This window comes from Neltuma alba, unplaced genomic scaffold (genome assembly GCF_004799145.2).
Source record: "Neltuma alba isolate B1F8T4 unplaced genomic scaffold, ASM479914v2 tig00010885_pilon, whole genome shotgun sequence".
Classification (NCBI taxonomy): domain Eukaryota; kingdom Viridiplantae; phylum Streptophyta; class Magnoliopsida; order Fabales; family Fabaceae; genus Neltuma; species Neltuma alba.
The window spans coordinates 408,945-431,462 of record NW_021635673.1 but is presented as its reverse complement, the minus strand read 5'-3'; the positions used below and the strand labels follow the sequence as shown (position 1 = coordinate 431,462).

General features: G+C 31.9%; 1 protein-coding gene across 1 annotated transcript; it reads right to left on the bottom strand.

Moving 5' to 3' along the window:
• Nucleotides 1–541: 541 nt before the first annotated feature.
• LOC114759713 (receptor-like protein 33) lies at nt 542–3,748 on the bottom strand. The gene is made up of 2 exons (XM_028948934.1): nt 1,846–3,748; nt 542–1,788 (listed from the first exon to the last, which is right to left on the bottom strand). The coding sequence occupies exons 1-2, from the start codon at nt 3,746–3,748 to the stop codon at nt 542–544; spliced, it is 3,150 nt and encodes a 1,049-aa protein (XP_028804767.1).
• Between the last annotated feature and the right edge of the window lie 18,770 nt (nt 3,749–22,518).

The window sequence follows — 22,518 nt, the reverse complement described above, 5'->3', positions numbered from 1 at the left end:
CCCTTGACCCACTGCCTTGATCGGTTTAGTTTCCGGTCCGGTTTTTTGTTCCTTGGTTATTTGTAATAAATGTATATTGTTATTTTCAAAATACTTTTGTTAATCATCTGTATTAAAATGAAAACCTTTTAACATGTACAATCATATAGGGATTATTTTGAGAGAAATAAATAAATATGAAAACTAAAGTAAATTGAGATCATATATTTAGATTCAAATTGAATATCTAACTAGCTCTTATATTTAATATCTAAGCTAGTATTAAACTTTGAGAAAACTTGATCAACAAAGGAAAATACAAAACACCATATTTCAAGTCCTCCACTATAGCCCCATTAATTTTATGCTTTAACGCGCGTACTCGTAAAACTAAATATAAGTACTTGGAAGAAATAAGGGTTCAAATAGCAATTGCAAATCGAAAAACCAGGTTTATTTCACATCTAATTTCTCTAAGAGAACTTATTCATCTATTCCAGATATCAGAAAAGCAAAAAAGAAAAACAATTGCATGCCCTTTCCCCTTTTATTCAATTGAAAATCAGAAAGGTTTCCACCTTAAGCATCTGTAAGTTTTCCCTCCACGGTGTTCATATGTGAAATCCATCTGAAGGATAACCTTGTAAAGCATATTGTCTACATATTTGAAGTATCGCAACCTCCATTGCTGACAAAAAATAATGGGAAAGATAATAATACCAAGGCCAAAAGTAAATCCCAATTCAGCACTCAAGAAATTCCAATCAATGTCACTACCATAGTTTGATTTATCAGATGTTTTAGACGATGATGTTGGGGTCAACAATCCTGGTACATCATCGAAATTGCAATGTTGTACTAATGGAGGCCCACATAAACCATTGTTTCCTTTGAAGGAATCAGCCTCAAATGACTGAATTTGAGTACCTGTTGGGATTAGCCCTATCAGATGATTATAGGAGAGGTTGAGAAATGCAAGGAAATTTAGACTTGCGAGTTCTGATGGAATTCTCCCACTAAAAGAGTTCATTGACAAGTCTAATGATTCAAGATGCTTCAAGTTTCCTACAGATGAAGGAATATGGCCTGAAAAAGCATTCTTTGACAAGTTAAGAGCATGAAGTGCTTTGAAATTCATAATTTCCTCTGGTATTGACCCTTCAAAATGATTGGATGAGAAATCCAAGGAAGTAAAGGCGACAAAAATCTTGACCAACTTTAGTTGTCTTCCTTTATTGACAATTGTCACTGAATCCAAGTAGCTATGATGACCAAAATCATATGCATTGACATCAAAGAATATTCTATTGATCACAAATTGTGATTCTGCTGCTATAATTTTGGCTAGCTCCAATGCAAGATCTTTGTTCAAAGAGGATATTCCAACATTGACGTCTATGAGATTAATGTTCTCATAGATGTCAATGTACAACTGGCCTAACTTTGATTTGCCGTCATCTTCATCAGGTGTCATCAATGATTTCCAACTTTGCAAAAGTGCAACAGGTAGAGTACCACTTAAATTATTTGAAGCCACATCAACAATTTGAGGTGCCTTCCATTTTCCATTTCTATTTGGACATTCAAGGTTCCCATAAAATCGATTTAACCTGAGAATAATGACTCTTAAGGTGGGTATGTTCCCTAAGAAACATGGAAATCTATCTGTCAATTGATTATTTCCCAGGTTTATGACTTGTAGTTTAAGGCAGTTAACCAAAGATGTTGGGATTTTACCACTGAAGAAATTTTCATTCAAGTCTAAGAATTGGAGGGCACAAGAAGTTGAAAATGTGTCTGAAATCTGGCCTGTGAGGTTGTTTCCAGCTAGATTCAACACTCTATGAGTCGTCATTCTTATCAAACACTCAGGAATGGAACCACTAAAGCGATTATCAGAAAGATCAAGCAGCCGAAGAGAAGAAATGTTACAGAGGGATTCTGGGATTTCCCCTCGAAAACTATTATTTGCAAGGGAGAGAGAAATTGTGAAAGGGATATGGTTACCAATATCTGGTGGGTCAAGTAAGCAGAACTGATTGCTTGAGTAGTCCAAGTGGAGCACATTTTTTGGAAGTATGGGAGCTAGGCCTCTAAGTTGGTTGGAGTGAAGATCAAGAGAAAACAAATTGGAGCTAATATTTTGAAAAGGACTTTCCAAATCTGTTAGAAAATTGTTGGAAAGATTTAGGAAAACCAATGAATGAAACCTCCAAATCCAATTGGGTATTGTTCCTTGAATTTGGTTGCTGGATAGGTCAAGATAGAACAAATTAGATTGATGTCTGAGAAATCTTGGAAATTCTCTCAACTTGCAAGAAGCCAACATAAGATTGTTCAATTTAGGGAATGGTGACTGATGAATTTGGTCAGACACTAAATTTCCATCAACTAGCAAGTTGTTATGAGAGAGATCTAATGTCGCCAAATTTTTCATGCTTTTGAACATATCCAAGTGTATGGTTCCATTGAACTTGTTTGAGGAAAACTCGATGAAACTGAGTCTTTTGAGATGAAAGATAGACAGAGGAATATGCCCTTGTAAATTATTCCCACTGATATCGAGGATCTCTAATGGGGAAGAAGAAGCATTTGGAAATTCATCCAATAGACCCTTAAATTTATTATGAGAAAGACTCAGTTGACGCAAAGATGGAAGTGTAGAAAGAGAGGAAGGAACACTCCCATTGAGAAAATTACAACCTAAATCAATGGAGACAAGTTTTTCAAGGCCCTTGAAATGAAAAGATGGAACTTCACCCTCCAAGCCATTGTTATTGACAAATAGATATGAAAGGTTCTTTAACATATTGAAAAATGGAAGAGAACCAGTGAAGTTGTTGAATGACAAGTCTAGATGAACAAGTGAAGTAAGTTCTGCAATAGAACTAGGAAGCCTTTCGTGGAATTTGGAGTTTGATAGATCCAATGAAGACACCATCCTCAAATTGTGAATAGAACTTGGTAGTTGTCCTGAGAAACCTGTACGACTAAGGTTCAATGACTGGAGAAATACATTATGCTGGAAATATGGTAGAGAGCCCTGAAGATTTTGATTTTCTGACAAATCAAGGACCTGCAAGTTGGATATTTGGAAGATTTGTTTTGGGAACATCCCAATCAAATTGCAGTTTTTAAGATGCAAGGTGGTTAAGTTGGTTAAACCACCAAAGGTCTCAGGCACAGAGCTTGTGAAATTGTTATTGTTCAACCGAAGAACTGAGAGAGATTGAAGTTTTACAAGTGATGAATCAATAGGTCCAAGGAGAAAACAAGAAGACATACTAACAATTTGAAGATTTTGCAGTGAATATAGTGCTTGGCCCCACTCCTTCCCCTTAACAGACATCTTCACACCATCAAGATATAGCTCTTTAATTTCTGTGAGGTTCTGCAAGAACTTTGCTACATTTGGCTTTTCAAGTTTTAGAATGTGAAGTGAGGTAGATAAATCAAGAAAAACTAGCTCTCTCAGATAAGATATCTCATTTGGAATCTGACCCTTAAAACCTGCGTTTGAAAAATTCAAATACCTCAAGTTTTTCAGCTTGTGCAAATCCGAAGGAACCTCAGAATCAAACTCATTATAAGCCAAGTTCAAATTTTGTAGAAATTGCAAGTTGAAGAGGCTGGTGGAATTGTCAAGTCCTCCAGAGATGGATTCTTCACTGAGATCAAGAGCTATAACATGTGCCTCATTGTCACATGTTACTCCACTCCATTGACAGAAATCATGACTTTGGCTCCAATGAACCAATTTTTTGGACATGGCAGGGTTGACTGTAAGATTGTTCCTCAGATGAAGCAATGTAGATTTTTGATGGCTAATACAATTGCCAGTCACAACAAAGATATTGATGATCAAGTTTATGATGTAAAAAGGTACCAAGAAAAGCCATAAGATTAGGATGGACTTCATTGCATATAAGAGACTATTTGATCCTCTCTGTAAGTGATCAAATGAGGAAGATAAAGGATGTTTTTTGCCTTAACAAAGCACATTATCCTTATATACATTGTCACTTGCATTAGAATTGAATGATTCTAAGTCGCATGTTAATCTCAAAGTCTCTTCAATCTCAATAGATATGCATCCCATCATGGCCTCAAGACCCTAATTTTCCCATATAAGCTTTTAGCGTATTTAGTTAGTTTGCATGACCCATTCCATGTTCCTATGCTGTCTTGATTGTGATGGCCACTATTAGAGACCCCCTGCCAAGTCCCTTTACTTCCATATATTGTTTTGTAATACTTCCAGAGCTAGTTAAAGAGGTTGTTTTGGTCATAAATATAAAAATAATATAATCAACTTTCCTTTCGAAATTTATAATTTTTTCCCTATATTATTCTTGTTATTACATATTGTAAAAAGGATTTCATTAATGAAGTACTACCTCTAGTCCTAAATGTAAAAGCCAATTGGCAGTCATAAATATATGATCCAAATCCAATTTGTCTCTCAAATTTATAGTGTTTTAAAAAATATTCCTATTGATTGGAAGGTATTTTCACCCATGTATAGTTTCAATGTACATAATTGAATAAGGGTAATTTAAGAAAATCTATTGTTACAAATAGCCAACTGAACTAATTTTCTTAATCTCTCCAATTTAGTTATTTAGCTCTCATATTAAGGACCAGATATAGTAGTTTCTAAGGCAAATAATTAAAGGAGCTCTATTAGGAAAATCCATGCACACTTTTTTTACAAATAATAAAACTAGCCAATTTCATTAATTTTCAGTAAACTAGTTAAATCTAGCTCTTACATACACATAGAACACAAGGTATGGTTTTTCTTCAAATGAAGAGATTTATGAGCATCATCAAAATCTTTTTTTTTTCCATCTGTTCAAAGTGCTAGTTGGTGTGTAAAAGTCAGAGTTTGAAAAGTGGAATTAAATTGAAGAAAAACAAAAATGTAGAAGGGAAGATAATCAAACGTTATGATTCTATGAATTGACAGTTCAAGCGAGCTTTGAATTAAAAGCCTCTCCCTTGAAAACTACATATGCGCAAAGTGCATAAGTTGCGTACGTGCTGGTGTTGATCAAAGTTCAACTAAATTAAAATGATACCTTTCTTTCAGCATATGCTTCAAAATGTTCAACTCTAAATGAAAATAGAAATACGTAATCTTATAAAAATCTGGGAGATAAAATGAAATAGGGTCTAATATATGGAACCAAATCTAATTTCTGACTAGCTCTTATATTAAGGATATAAATTAATATCTAATACTACTATTATATATTGGATGAAATGAGGTGGCTCTTATGTAAAGTATTAAAGTATTATACGATGATATTATTTTGGACACATTTTCCGACTATTGATAGAAGAATAATGTCTCACATCAAATTTTTGTTACGTTGATTTAGAGTTTGTAAGGAATTCCGTTGGCTAAAAAAGGTTTTTTGAAAGAATTCTTAATTTGTTTTTGGGGTCACCTAGAGCTAGTTTATATGGTGGTAGTAAGATACAGGAAGTGAAGCATGCATAGAAGTTAAAAAGATTCAACCCCTCACGATGTATCCAAAAATTCATCATTTTTTCCTGATATTTTTTATTATAAATATATAAATATACAGAAACACACCCACACACAAAATATTTTATATCTTTTTTTGTTGCCAACATTTTATGTCATAACAAAGTATATATACTACGATATAACATCTAAGATATAATCGGTTGTGAAATAAAGAAGGAAAGAGAAAATATTTACAAAATAAAAAATATAACATCGTTATATCTATTAGTTAATTATCAATTTTGTTTGCTCAAAACCATTTTTATTTGTGATATTATTAACACTAATCTAGCTGGGCAAAAAAAAAAAGAACAGTTATCCACAGTAAATACCAACCAGATTTTTTTTTTCCCCTATGGAAAAATTACAACTATGATAGATTGTACCCACTTTTATCGGTAAATATTGTTAAAAACATGTAAAATAAAAAAAATATAGAAAATCTAACAAAATGGGAGGGGTTAAATTTATTGTATAATGAAAGAAACGTTAAAAGTTGCATAAGGAGTATATTCAACAACGACTGTGCGTCCTCATTTTACTAGATGCCATCTGAAGGATATTCTGAGCGTTAAAAATTTACCCCTTATAATTTGATTAATACATAAACACAACTATTATTTGATTCGTTAACTACTAGCCACTTACACCACTTGATCTGATTGTAAGTTTTAGCCAAAAAATAAAACTAGTAATATTTCTTGATTAAAATTGATCAAACATTCAGAATAATTAATACACACACTTGTATGTCTGTATCCTACTCTCATAATGAATATTAATACTATAGAATTTTGGATCTTAGTTAATTATGTAACCAAAGCTTACTAGAAGCACCTAGTGATGTTGCCCTTTTGGTAATATTTTACTACCTTCTGTTATTAATATAAGAGTTAGTTAACTAATTTGAATAGATTAAGAAAGTTTGTTAAGTTAGTTACTTGTAATAAATAAATATTGTCTTCCGTAAAACACCCTTACTAATAATGTGTATTAGTTAGAGTTACAATTTGATGAAATATTTAACATGTGCAACTATTATAAGAACTACCTTGGGAATAATGAATAAATATAAGAAACAAAATAGATTGGGATCTTATATTTAGGACCAAATTAAAAGTTAAACTAGCTCTTATATTAAGAACTAGAGGTAGGATCTCATAAAGAGAAAAGCATGGGACATTATGAACAGTATTTATATTAATTTATTCCTACAGACAAAAATTGGGGAAATGTATATCATTTTATATTAACCTTTTATTTTATCAAGTATAAATAGGGTAACATATTATATGCGAGTCTTAGAATTTCTACCATAACATTGTATAGAAAAAGAATTTTTACCATAATATCTAAGAAGATATATATCGTGTAAACAGAAATATAAAAATAACTTTTGTCCTGTTCAAAATTCGTATGGTTCACTATCATTGAATTTAGAAACCATCTAGAATTTACTTGACATCTCAATTTGACAACTTTAACGTATATCAAACTTTAAGAGAATTGAGCTCTTCTTCTCTTCTTTTTATTCACCAAAACAAAGTTTGGATGTTGATTTTGTGTCATGTACAAAGACATGAAAATGCAATATTTTATGGATATGAGTTTGAAGGAGCAATTGGAAATATTTGGTTTAGAAAATAATAGACAGTTTGTGATGATAATTCACTGCAAAAAAATTTACTTTAAGCGATGACAAAAGTTACAGCCAAAAGTTTTTTGCAGTGACAAAAAGTCATGACCCAGTCGTTGTCATATTGCAAAGTAAATTATTTATGTGTAAAATTCTCTTAAAAATAATTGTGATTTGGGGCAAGTCTAAAATGCTAAACGATTTTCAAGGAATTTCTCTTAATATTTTCAAAATGGCTAACTGTAAATTATCCTGCCTCTGATCCTTAATATAAGAGCTAATTGACTAATTTGAATAGATTAAGAAAGCTAGTTAAGTTAGTTATTTAAAATACATAGATATTGTCTTTCATAAAATATCTTTACTAATCAAATATATTGGTCACAATTACTATTATTATAAAAACTATCTTAAAAAATAAATAAATAAATGTACAAAGATGAAGATATCATCACATCATGGAGAGAAGTCTATTAACTCCCAAGTTGTGTGGTGTTTCTCACACTGTCCATTAACTTGGCCCATTCTACGGAGCAAAACCAAAATGAGAAATGCAAAAGTAAATTAATTATCACATCATAGAGAAAAGTCTATGCCAAAGTCTTAATCCAAAAAATCCCTGGCTCCAATAACTTAATTTTGACGTTGACTCACGCATGACCCATTTTGCACGCTCTCAACCATAGGAACTGTGACTAGGGCAGAGATTCATGATAATTAACTTTATATTGCAAAGTAAATTATTTATGTGTAAAATTCTCTTAAAAATAATTGTGATTTGGGGCAAGTCTAAGATGCCAAACGATTTTGAAACAATTTCTCTTAATATTTATAAAATGGCTAACTATAAAGTATATTGTCTCCGATTTTTAATATAAAAACTAGTTGACTAATTTGAGTAAATTAAAAAAATAGTTAAGTTAGTTATTTGAAATAAATAAGTGTTATCTTTCCAAAAATATCCTTACTAATCAAATATCTTGGTTAGAACAACTATTATTGTAAGAACTATCTTTAAAAAAAAAAAAGATAAACATAGAAAGATGAAGATATCATCATATCATGGAGAGAAGCCGATTAACTCCCAAGTTGTGTGGTGTTTGTCACACTATCCATTGACTTAGTCCACTCTATGTGTAAGAACCTTAACCTCAAAACATTATAACCCGTCATAAAACCACTACTATGGTAGAAAAGAAAAACTGTTAAAATGAGCTACCATAGTAGAAGGAAAATTTTATATTTTTAGAAATTGACTTTCAAACTCGGGTCAACCCGTAATCCGTTGCATGCAACTAAAATCATTCATTCATATCCACTGGGCCTCCGAGCCTCCGGCCCGGGTAACAAAACACATCTACATCAGCCCATATAAAATACTCCCTCCGTTCCTTATTATAAGAGACAAATAACCGAAGTACGTTGATCAAAAAAACAGTTAAAATTAGTTAAGAACAATTAATGTGTAAAAAGTATAATTTTTTTCCAAAAATGCCCTCATTAATAAGGAGAGAGAGCATGAGAGAGAACAATTAAATTATTAAAAGAAAGAGAAGTGGGAGGGAAAGAGAGTGTGAGTTGGAGATAATAAATATGGGTAAAATAGTAAATCAACACAAAAAAGTAAAGACAACTTGTAAGTGTCTCTTATATATAGGAACATACCATAAGCATCAAATGTCTCTTATAATAAGGAACGGAGGGAGTAGTTTCCAACAATGTAAATCAAAGTTCTACCAACAATAGAAAAGGCCTCCGGCCAACTAAAACGAGGAGATAACATATTCTCCAATTTACAATAAGATCAACAATCAAAATATCACAAAAGACCCTAACTGTGACAATATACAACTGATCATACATAAACAAAGGCTAGAGGCCTAAAGCTAACCAAGCTCAAGCCTCTGCGTCTCTTCCGGAAGGCGCACGCCTAGAAACTTCACCTGAAAACATTGTAAACCACGGGGTGAGACAAAGTCCTAGTAACCAACCTTTCCAATACTAGGTACTACTAAATAGGTGTTCGTGAGGTATCAAGTGGGGCAGTTCACAAGTAATATGATAACAAGATAGCCACAACAAGTTATGCAAGTGCAATGATGCAATCCCATCAACCATATCCCTCACTTTGGGGGATTTTCAAGAGCCGAACCCAGCCTATCCCTCACTATGAGGGACGTAAGGAGTCATAAAAGGCCTATCCCTCACTCTGGGGGACGTAGGGAGCCAAAAAGGCCTATCCCTCACTATGGGGGACGTAAGGAGTCATAAAAGGCCTATCCCTCACTATGGGGGACGTACTGAGCCATCCATCATGCATTAATGGAGGCCTTACCACGTGGTAGTAACTATCAAAAACTCTCACCAATTCCCAATTCATGCACCATGCTCAAATCATAATCAAATAATAATTGAACATTTCATAAGTAACTTCATTCAGTGGCATATCCTTCACAATTTCAAGATTTCATTCATCATCAATCGAAACCCCACAAGACGGTTTTCCCTTTTTATATACAACATATAGTTTGAACATAATTACTACTTGGAGCACAAAACATAAATCTACTCACAATACCACAGAAGCAAGTACTAAGGATTGGAAAGTGGTTACCTCTCGCTGAGCAAGGAATAACAACCAACAATGTGGCCCCGTGCACCAACAAGACTCACAACCGGTCTACACAAGTACACAAACACACAACCATCATATATTAGCTTTCAAACTAATAATGTGGCCAAAATAATACTTAGGGACACAAAATTCCTATCTCCCATCAAAACTCTACCCAACTCAAAGGGTATAACTATCAAGGCAACACTCCAAGGTCATACCAATCCATTAAAACCTTAATTCCTTTCCAAACATCAATTAAAATTCATAACCTCAAGAACCCACTATAGGAATTCTACACCCAAACATCTATTTTGAACAATTAAGGTTCCAACAACAAATCTAAACCGATTAAACATCCAATTTAACCCTCCTTAACATAACCCAAATCACAAAACTCAGAATCAACCTCTATATTATCAACCTCAATCACAAACCTCCCATTTTCATAAACCCTAGCTTCAAAAACTCCAAGTTCTTTAAATCCAAGAAAACTACACCGATTAAATACTTAGACTAACCTAAAACAATCAATTAAACTCAAAACAATCGGTCAAAAACCTCAATTCCATCACAACTTAGAAAATCCTAGGGTTCCACTAAAAATCCTCAGAAATCCCAAGAAAGAAAGTAGATTAGAGGTTAAAATCACTTACTTGAGGTAATGGATCCTTAGAAATGCCCCCTCCAAGCCAGAAACTCGAAACCCTATCAGAGCTCCTCTCTCCTCCTTCAGATTTTCTAATTTTCGCACACTGAACCCCTCCCGCGACTATATAGATTCGGGACCTTTCGCCGCGGCGAACTAATCCCGAGAGGGATTACTCGCCTGAAAACCCGACTTCGCCGCGGCGAACTCCAATCTTCGCCACGGCGAAAGCTTCCCGAAAGGAAACTCTCGCTCGCCTAGAAAAACTTCGCCGCGGCATGCCCTCACCTTCGCCGCGGCGAAACATTCCTGAAAGGATACTCTCCCCGGAAACTCCCGGTGCGCCGCGGCGAACATACCCTGAGAGGGGTACGTTCACCTATTCCTCCAACATACCTCAAATCCAACCCAAATACCAATATCAAGATTAAATCACTAATCTATCCTCAAAATCAACCAAAAGAGGCTATTAAAACCCGATAAAACTCAGGATGTTACACTATGGAGCAAAGCCAAAATGAGAAATGAAAAAGTGAATTAATTATCATATCATGGAGAAAAGTGTATGCCTAAGTCTTATTCCAAAAATATCTGTATCTCCCATAATTTAATTTTGATGTTGACTCATATAAGACCCATTTTACATGCTCTCAACCAGAGGAATTGTGACTAGGGGAGAGGTTCATGATAATTAACTTAATATTGCAAAGTAAATTATTTATGTGTAAAATTCTTTTAAAAAAATAATTGTGATTTGAGACAAAATCTAAATTGTTAAACTATTTATAAAATGGCTAACTATAAATTATACTACTTCTAATCCTTAATATAAGAACTGATTGACTAATTTGAGAAGATTAAAAAAGCTAGTTAAGTTAGTTATTTAAAATAAATTAGTGTTGTCTTTTCTAAAATATCATTAATAATCAAATATATTAGTTAGAACTACTATTATTATAAGAACTATTTTAAAAATAAATAAATAAATATACAAAGATGAAGATATCATCACAACATGGAGAGAAGTCTATTAACTCCTAAGTTGTGTGGTGTTTATCACACTGTCCATTAACTTGACCCATTCTACGGAGCAAAGCCAAAATGAGAAATGCAAAAGTAAATTAATTATCACATCATGGAGAAAAGTCTATGCCAAAGTCTTAATCCAAAAAAATCCCTAGCTCCAATAACTTAATTTTGACATTGACTCACGCATGACCCATTTTGCACGCTCTCAACCATAGGAACTGTGACTAGGGCAGAGATTCATGATAATTAACTTTATATTGCAAAGTAAATTATTTATGTGTAAAATTCTCTTAAAAATAATTGTGATTTGGGGCAAGTCTAAGATGCTAAACGATTTTGAAACAATTTCTCTTAATATTTATAAAATGGCTCACTATAAAGTATACTGCCTCCGATCTTTAATATAAAAGCTAATTGACTAGTTTGAGTAGATTAAGAAAGCTAGTTAAGTTAATTATTTGAAATAAATTAGTATTGTCTTTTTTAAAATATATTTACTAATCAAATATATTGATTAAAATTACTATTATTATAAGCACTATATTAAAATAAATAAATAAATATATAAAGATGAAGATATCATCACATCACGGAAAGAAGTCTATTAGCTCCCAAGTTGTGTGGTGTTTCTCACCCTCTGTATTGACTTGGCCCATTCCATGGAGCAAAGCCGAAATGACGAATGGAAAAGTAAACTATCAGATCATGGAGAAAAGTTTATGCCTAAGTCTTATTCCAAGAATATTCCTAGCTCCAATAACTTAATTTTGACGTTGACTCACACAAGACCCATTTTGCACGCTCTCAACCATAGGAACTGTGACTAGGGCAGAGATTCATGATAATTAACTTTATATTGTAAAGTAGATTATTTATGTGTAAAATTCTTTTAAAAAATAATTGTGATTTGGGAAAATTCTAAAATGCTAAACTATTTTAGAACAATTTCTCTTAACATTTATAAAATGGCTAACTATAAATTACACAGCCTTTGATTCTTAATATAAGAGCTACTTGATTAATTTGGGTAGATTAAAAAAACTAATTTAATTAGTTATTTAAAATAAATAAATGGTCTTTCCAAAAATATCTTTACTAATCAAATATATTGGTTAGAAATACTATTATTATAAGGACTATCTAGATAAAAGATGAAAAAATTAGAAAGATAAACATATCATTACATTATGGAGAGATGTCTATTACTATTAACTCCCAAATTGTGTGGTATTTGTCACACTATCCATTGACTTGGTCCCCTCTATGGAGCAAAGCCAAAATGAGAAATGGAAAAGTGAATTAATTATCACAACATGGAGAAAAGCCTATGCCTGAGTCTTATTCCAAAAATATCTGTATCTCCAATAATTCAATTTTGACATTGACTCATACATGACCCATTTTACACGATCTCAACCATAGGAACTGTGATTAGTGGAGAGATTCATGATAATTAATTTCATATTGCAAAGTAAATTATTTATGTGTAAAATTCTCTTAAAAAAATTAATTGTTATTTGGGAAAAAATCTAAAATGTTAAATTATTTTAAAACAATTCTCTTAATATTTATAAACTAACTAACTATAAATTATACTGCTTCCGATCCTTAATACAAGAGTTAGTTGATTATTTTGAGGAGATTAAGAGAGATAGTTAAGTTAATTATTTGAAATAAATTATTGTTATCATTTTCTAAAATATCGTTACTAATCAAATATATTGGTTAGAACTACTATTATTATAAAAACTATCTTTAAAAAAAATAAATATGCAAAGATGAAGATCATGGAGGGAAGTCTATTAACTCCCAAGTTATGTGGTGTTTGTCATACTATCCATTGACTTAGCCCATTCTATGGAGGAAAGCCGAAATGAGAAACGGAAAAGTGAATTAATTATCCCATCATGGAGAAAAGTCTACGCCTGAGTCTTACTCCAAAAATATCCCCAGCTCCAATAAGTTAATTTTGACGTTGACCGCCACAAGACCCATTTTACACTTTCTCAACCATAAGAACTATGACTAAGGGGGAGATTCATGATAATTAACTTTATATTGCAAAGTAAATTATTTATCTGTAAAATTCTCTTAAAAAATAATTGTGATTTGGGACATATCTAAAATGTTAAACTGCTTTAAAACAATTTCTCTTAATATTTATAAAATGGCTAACTATAAACTATATTGCCTTAGGTCCTTCATATAAGAGCTAGTTGACTAATTTGAGTAGATTAAAAAAATTAGTTAAGTTAGTTATATAAAATAAATAGGTGTTATCTTTTCTAAAATATGCTTACTAATCAAATATATTGGTTAAAACTATCATTATTATAAAGACTATCTTGAATAAAAAGTTAAATAAATATAAGAGATAAAATGAATTAAGATTTTATATTTAAGATCAAAATAAAAATTAAATAAATGTTTATATTAACGATATGAGATAGTATTCTAGAGGCTTAAGTACGGGGTCTCTACTGGGTCCTCTCAACCCACGGGGCCAAAACCAGTGGGAGTGTTTAAAGTCAAAGTCAGAGATTATTCAGAAGTGAGTCCAAAATATAGCGGACTTACAGTGAAAGACAAAACACATTGATCCTCGTTAGAGGAGTCCAAAGCATGATATATATATATATATATATATATATATATTTTGGCCCATGTCTATCATTATATGTGAAATCCAATATGGATATATATTACCAATACAATTTCATTTCTACCAACAACAAGAGTTGGGTCTAGTAGAGGGAATTAATCCCTCACAATGTGAGCAAATCAATATTTAAGTTCTCATAGAAAGATATGCTCATATTTAATATCCTACAATACCGAAAATAAGATTGTCTTCAATAGGTTGATGTTATTTTAATTCTACTTGACATCTATTATTAATAATAAATGGCATCAATTTATTTAAGCTTAAAGTACAAGAGACCCTGACATTTTCTAGAATAAGTTAAAGATACAAATTAAACATTTCATTAAATTTTGGACATGGTTTTATAAATAGAATGGGGGAGTAAAATCTCAAAATACCATTATTTGAAAGGCAATGATGTAAATATAATATGCAAGTTAAGACTAAAGTCAGACTTTACAAGTTTAAAATTTAAAAACCCAAAAAAGAAAAAAAAAACCACTGTGCAACGTTCAAGTGAGCTTTTTAGTATAAAACTCGTAAAACTTGGGACTTCTGACTCTAAAACTTCACATCAACATCATCTCCAGCAAAACCCGAACTGATACGAGGTTTTTATTTGGTGATGGTACTCATTATTATAATGTAATTTAGACTATTTATAATTTTATATGAATAGTTCAAATTTAAAATTTTTAATATGTAATTTTTTTATGTTAGTTATAAGATTGTCTTTATTTTAAATTCTGTATTTACTACAATAAAAAACTAATTAAAATATATAAAAATTTAAATTTAATCTAGAACATCCAAAATCAATCTAGATAGTCTAAATAATGAACAACACTCATGTTCATCACAATGATGAGCATGGACTGTGCTCCACCCCCAAATTCACAAATAAAACTGATAATTTGATATGAACTATTAAAATAAAGTGTTAATAATTTGTTAATATAAAAATTATATCTTAATAAAAGTACATATTATTTTTTGCTAAAAAAAAATAAAAGTACGTATTATTTGATAATGTTTTCATTTAGAACTTGTTTTAGAGAATAATAACATGTGATTTCGATCTCATTACAAAAAAGTTGATTTTTAGCGATGACTTTTTGTCACTGCTGAAAGTATAAAAGTCACCGCTGAAAGTAACGACCGTGGTTGAAAACTTTCAGTGGTGACAAAAAAGTTGCCGCTGTCAATTTTTTTTGTAATGAGATCACCGAAGCGACCGTGGTTGAAAACTTTCAGCAACGACTTTTAGAAGTTTCAACGGTGGCATTTGTCGCCACTAAAAGCTACTTTCGGTGGTGACCTTATTGTGCCGCTGAAAGAACCAAAAGTGACTTTTCAACGGCATTTTTTTCGTCGCCATTGAAAGTAATACCTAAAAAAAATTGGCTTTAATGATGTCATGTCATCACCGCTAATGCCACGTCATCATCGGCCACCTCCACCTCATTGCTACCGGTCGCCATATCATCACCGACCGGACGCCACATCATTACTAGCCACCTCCACATCGTTGCCACATCACCACTCTCATGCCACGTCACCCCTCCCTGCCACATCACCGCCTAAATATTTTCACCTTAAATGTGTCTTCTTCAAGATTTGAACTCATGACCATATTCTTTTGTGTCCAATCTTCTTGCCGTTGAGCTCGATTGAATTTGTTTATTATTATTGTAAAATAAAATATATATTATTAGATTATACTTTCAGCGGTAACCAAGTCATCGCTGAAAGTTAGAACTTCAGCGGCAACATTAAAAAGTCGCCGCTGAAGGTCTACTTTCAGGACACTAAAAAGTCATTGCTGAAAGTTAGTCACCGTAGAAAGTGGACTTTCAGCGGTGATTTTTTAGTGTTGCATTGAAAGTGGACTTTTAGCGGTGACACTAAGGTCTAACTTTCAGCGGTGACTTTCTAATGTCGCCGCCAAAAGTTGTCACCAAAAGTCTTTATTTTTTTTTTAGTGTCTTTCCTGCAAGAAAACATCCTCTTTAAGAACACATCGTCATTAGTTCAAAAAAGTTAACTGAAAGGGTTAGAAGAGAAACAGACTATATTGACGTCATAAATTAAGGAACTTGATAAAGAGATGTGCGATTTCAACGCTTGTCCTTTGCCAGACAAGACGCTTTACAGGACATATATATATATGATTTTAGTGATAAATGATACTACCTCTAATCTTTAATATAAGACTTTATTTGACTTTTATTTTAATCGTAAATATAAAATTTTAATCTATTTTGTCTCTCATATTTATTTATTTATTTATTATTTAAGATAGTCCTTCTAATAATAGAAGTTCTAACAAATACACTTGATTAGTAATGATATTTTAGGAAAGATAATACATATTTATTACAAATAACTAATATAACTTATTATCTTAATCTATTCAAATTATTTACTTAGTTTTTATATTTAGGACCGAAGGTAGTATAATACGAGATTGTACCAATTTTCTGGAAAACATACCATAAAAAGACAAGCGCTTCTTTCCATAATTTATCCCACACATCAAATAAAAACGGAAGCCTAATCTCAACTTCTCATGCTAATAACCCCCCCCCAACCAAAAAAAAAACCCCTTATTCACATTTGCGGTCTCCGATACAAAAGCAAAGATACTTGTTGGAAGCATCACTTGTCTCAACAATAATTAATATATATTAGGATCAGTAGATCACTGGTATATCATTACTACAATAAAAACTTTTTACTTCTATTTTGGATAACCTTTTACTTCTGTTTTGGAGGAACATGAAAAGAAGGGACATAAAAAGTACCCCATTTTTTACTTCTGTTTCGAACAGAGGAGAAAAATGGTGTTATTTACGTCTATTTAGAACAGAAGTAAAATTTTTTTCCACAACAGACATAAAAAAAATGTGATTTTTTACTTATGTTTTTCAAGACAGAAGTACATAGTGGTGACTTTTTATTTCTGTTTTATTATAATAGAAGTAAAAAGTTTTCCCATTTACTATTGTTTTCTTGAAACAGATGTGAATGTGCTCTTTTTTAAAAAAAAAAATTCACTTCTTGAATACCACTTCTCATATAGCCACAACAGCCACTTTCCAACAAGTTGAAATAGTCTAACATTTAAACCAGTCAATATTTTCAGCCAACATATATATCAAGATTATGATTTCATCAATATATTAACACACTAGCTAACTAGTGAAAAAAGAATAAATTTCAAAAGTCAAAATTGATAACCTATTATCTCCAAACATAAACTTTATCAATCTCTAGACCACCATTTTTGAAGCAGTTGCTGTGCCAAAAGGACTTGGATAAAGTCAATATTATCAACAGTATATGAGTAGTCATTATCAAAAATTTGTAAATTGACAAATGAAAAAATTGAAACATATGAAGAAAATAAAATAAATAACAATTCAATTTAAAAATTCAACAACTATTACAAAACTAAAATTATATTTACTTACCTCATCAAGTTTTGTAATACATCCACTCTCAATAATTTCAAACATGTAACGAACAATGTAATATCTGTACTCTGTTGACTCTTATTGCTTAGGACACTGCAAATCACAAGAAAATGGTAATACAAATTCATATATAAAATAACTATCATTAATAAAAGAACTTCAATTCAAATTATTCATGTTGGGATATATCCAAGTTATTGTGCCATTTTTGCTTGTACGCTTCTAACCCATTATATAATAAGTCTTTAAAACCTTACAAATAAATAAAAAAGCGAGGTTTCCATTTCCTAGTTTCCCCGAGTAGCAGGATGAGATAAAAAGTTCTTGATTTCATCTCAAATATGAAACCAAGATATTTTTCCAGACAAGTGTAGCTTCCCAACGTTTTCCTTGCATGATGTACGTGCTTACGTCAATAAACTCTCTCCTCATTTGAGAATTGTTGGAAGTCCTATCAAGTGTCAACTTCAGTATAATTTCTTTGCAGCCTTTCGGTGAGAAGAAACAACTTCCCTATGATGGTGTGAATACACACACGTTTGTCAATTTTTTTACAGTGCTGCCACGCTATCGGTGTCAAAAGAACATTTTCCAGGAAACTTCTTGATTGTATTTATATATCTTTCCCGAGTTGAGATCACCAATAACTCTTTGTTTTGAGATCATCATGACAAGGGACATGTGTTCCTCGTCACCACAATTTCTGGTGGCTCTATTTCTTTCTTTTTTTTTTTTGAGTAGGCAACCACTGCGCCACACATGCGCTGGCCCTTGGTGGCTCTATTTCTGATAATGTTGTTCTGCAGAACTTGCAAGGCATCAAATGGCGGACACCAGGACTGTTCTCATTTGTGTGGAGATCTTAATGTTAGCAGACCTTTTCGGCTTCACGACTATCCGGAGCAGTGTGGTGACCTCTGGTTTAACCTATCTTGTGAGCACAACCAACTGGTAATGTACTGGCAGTCTGGAAGATAAAACTACACAATCAGATTTAGGGATGCTAATATTGTGGAGTTGGATTCCTCCTCCCTACCTGAGTATTCTTTAACCACCACAAAAAAAATAGTGAATTACCAGTAGTCACTTTCTAGCGGTTAAAAAAAACCGCTATAAAAATAAACATTTCTAGCGGTTGTAACACAAATCGCAAAAAATCTGTAGCGTTTTGACCAGAAATGGTGTGGACCCCACATATTTCTAGCGGTTTTGACCCAATCGCTAAAAAATAACTGCCACAACTGTGGCGTCATTTGGTGCAAAGTTGGCGCCATATTTCCAGCGTTTAATTTTTAGCGATTTTGTTGCTAGAACTGTCAGAAAATGTTGAATTTTCAAGCAATTCAAAAACCACTGAAAATTTCATTAAAGTTTCTAGCGGTTATCCCGGAAAACCACTAGAAATAATTTATTTTTCCCCAGGAATCTTGACATGTGGCTACATGCAGGTGGCGGCAAGGGGCAGCATTACAAACTTCTAGCGGTTTTAATGGAACCGCTAGAAATTTCATCAAAATTTCTAGCATTTTTCATAGAACAACTACAAATATTGCAAGAAATTTTAAATTTTCAAATTCAGATTTTCCTCCTAGCTGACAATTTCTAGCGGTTATTAATCGCTAAAAAATTCCTACTGTTACCCTCTTATTTTGAAATTCAAATTTTCCTCTGATCTTAATATTTCTAGCAGCTATTAACCACTAGAAAATTCCTACCGTTACCCTTAAATTTGTTCAGTTTTTTAAAAATAAAAAAAATTACAATTTGTAGCAATTACAGAATCGTTAGAAACTAACAAAACTATTAGAAAAGATATAAAACCGCTGCAAATAGTAGAAAATCGCTAGAAAATTCTTGCTGATCTCTATAAATACCATCTCACCTCCTCATTCATTTACCTTATTTCTTTTCCTTCCTCTCCTCTTCTTCTTTATAATTCTCTCTTTTCTTCTTACTCTCTCATATAGTAGTTTTTCTCTCTTATTTATATGGTAAGTTGATATTTATTTTATAAATCTTAGTTTCTTTTATTTATCTTTATTTATAGTTTACTAACATATTTATTTATCTTTTTCTTTCAGATTTTTCTTCTTTATATTTGTCATGCCCTCCTCAACTAATTTAACCACTTTTCAACATAAAAGTTAAGGTTTAACACTACAAACTATTCCATCTCCAATTCAACTATCTTATTAAATTAAATTAAATTCAATTCAATTCATTTGACATAATTATAATTTAATTACTTATTATCTATCACAAAATTTAAATATATAACATGTAATACATTGGTAAATACACATATTAACATAATTATTTAATATAATCTATTTAATGGCTTTTTTAATTAATAATATTATATTTTATAATAATGAAAATTTTGAATTTTATTTTTTTCGCCTGGAATGAATTTTGTAGGGATTCAGAAACCGCTAGAAAAATAAAAAAGTAGGAAACATTTCACAAAATCTAAATTTGGTCCACCTAGCGCTAAATTTCTAGCGGTTAATAACCGCTAGAAAGGTTTGGCATTTGAAAATTTCATGCACAACTTTTTAGCGGTTCTGTGAAAATTTTCTAGCAGTTTTGAACCGCTAGAAAATTCGTCGCATTCTTGTTTTTTCTAGCGGTTCATGGAACCGTTGGAAATTTTCTAGCATTTTGACCATACTATGTAGCGGTTCCTTTAACCATTAGAAAACTGTTTCTTACACTTGATTTTTTAGCGGTTTTTCTAACCGCTACAAAGGTTATTTGTAGCGGTTAAAACTGCTAAAAAATTCATAATTTAACCGCTAGAAAATACATATTTTTTTCTAGTGAATAAACTACAACTTCAGCAATAAAAATGGAGATTTGATAGGGTATGGACGGGCCTACGCGAATATGATGATGTACGTAAGGTGTGAACACCCTATGCATTACCCCCAGTTTGTGGACATAGCCCCTTGCTCCAACACGTTAGAGGGGATTGCTGCTTCCTCGCTTTCGTATTCGTATGTACGATTGAATCTTGGCAGTGAAACTCTCAGTGATTTGCGGTTAGACTATGGTTGTGATATAGAACTGATATATATGACGTCGTGGCCTGCTACGCTGAGCAGCAAGTCTTGGTCCTGCACAAACATCAACAATATGCAATTTATGGCTTTGACCTTTATTGGCCCAGTCTCTCAGGTAAGTCAATTTGTCGCTTTAATAACCTGTTGATACATGTACACTGGACATAACTGGAACTTATTTTTTTTCATTTTTGGTCTTTAATTTATGCTAGTTCTCTCTCTCCTTATGCCTTGTTTTTGGAATTCCTTGAAATATGTAACGTACTATTAAAAAAAAAATCAAAATCAATTAATTAAAATAATATAATATTATTATATTATTTTAAAAAAAAACAATACCCAGCTTTCCACCGACTTCGGTGGAAAAGTTGGGCAGTTAGTCAAGAACAAAGAAAACAAAGGGAGCAAGAATTAATTGAAGGAAGAAATAAAGGGGGTGGCATTAAATTGAAGAAGGAAAAAATCAGAGATGTGGTAGTTAGATGGTGAAGGAAAATAGGATAAAAGAGGGGGAGAGGAGACGGAAGAGGAAGAGAGAGCGAAGGAAGAGAGAAGAAAGTGAGAAGCAGAGAGAGAAAGTGAGAGAAAGCTAAGTTGCAGAGCACCTGACAAGTTTTGGGGATTCTTTAAGTACACAAAACTACTTCTTTTTGTCAAATTTTCTTTATGAATATTTTCTATATATTTAGAGTTTTATATTATTAGTTTCATTATCATGTTTAGAGAAAATTTTACCGTTTGGGTATGGTGTAAATATAGAGTTTTGACAATATATGACCGAATAAATTTAAAGATACACTATTAAGAAATTTTAATAGGTTTATATTTACTCAATGACTTTTTTGAGAATTTTAAATTAATATTTTAGTTGCAAAATGTGTTATTCGAAGATATAGAATATTTTTACCGATTAAATTCAAGTTAAATAATTTATTTGAGTTATTTAATATATTATTGAGGTTTTAATCGGTTTAAATATTAAAAAGTTAAAGATATATTTTTGAAAGCTTGAAAAATTGTAAATTGAGAATTTTGTGAAATTAGATAAAGTTACAGTTTGTTTATAATTTAAAAAGAAGTTGTTTGGTTTGAGGAAAAGTTTTAAAGGAGACTACAATAAATAATTCAGAATTTTAATATAAAATAGTTAGATTTTGGGTAATAAAAATATATTTACTTAAGTTGTTCAATTTAAATAGCCTTATATGTAAATTATATTTTTCAAAATAATATTATATCTATTATAAATGCCTAGATTTGGGAGAGTTAATATATTTATGTAATTTTAGTTTAGAGGGTAGTCTTAGAATTTTAGAGTAGTTTTGGAGTAGTTCTGAGTTTATATTAATAAATATTTATGTGCAATTTTGTAGACTCTTGAGAATTTTGGAGTAATCTTTGTGTGAATAATTGTAAGCTAAAGAGTACCAAGTAACTCTGAAAATTCTTTCTTGTACATGTGAATTGTGTATGATTATATTGAGAATTTACTAATTTTTATATTACTGAAATATAATATTATGAATTTTTTAAAATAAATGTTTTGGTATGTTACCTGATTTTATTAATTTATTGCTAGTAATTATGATCAATATTTAAATATATTAATAGCTATGAAATTATCATGAGTTGCTATTAAATGGTATATGAATTTTAGTGCTATCTTATTTTTAATAATATATTTGAGAATATATTTATGATGTATCATTATTTGCATATGACATGTATTGTTGAGGCAAGGATAGAAGGAGATTGCATGGATATAAATTACTACGTGGTATGCCATCACTCGGTGCACAGTGGATGGCACTTGTCAGGGCCCCTTCTTCTATGTTTTCCTTTGGTCGGGAATTCATTGGAGCTGTGGGACATGTGACACCTCCCTATTCAGAA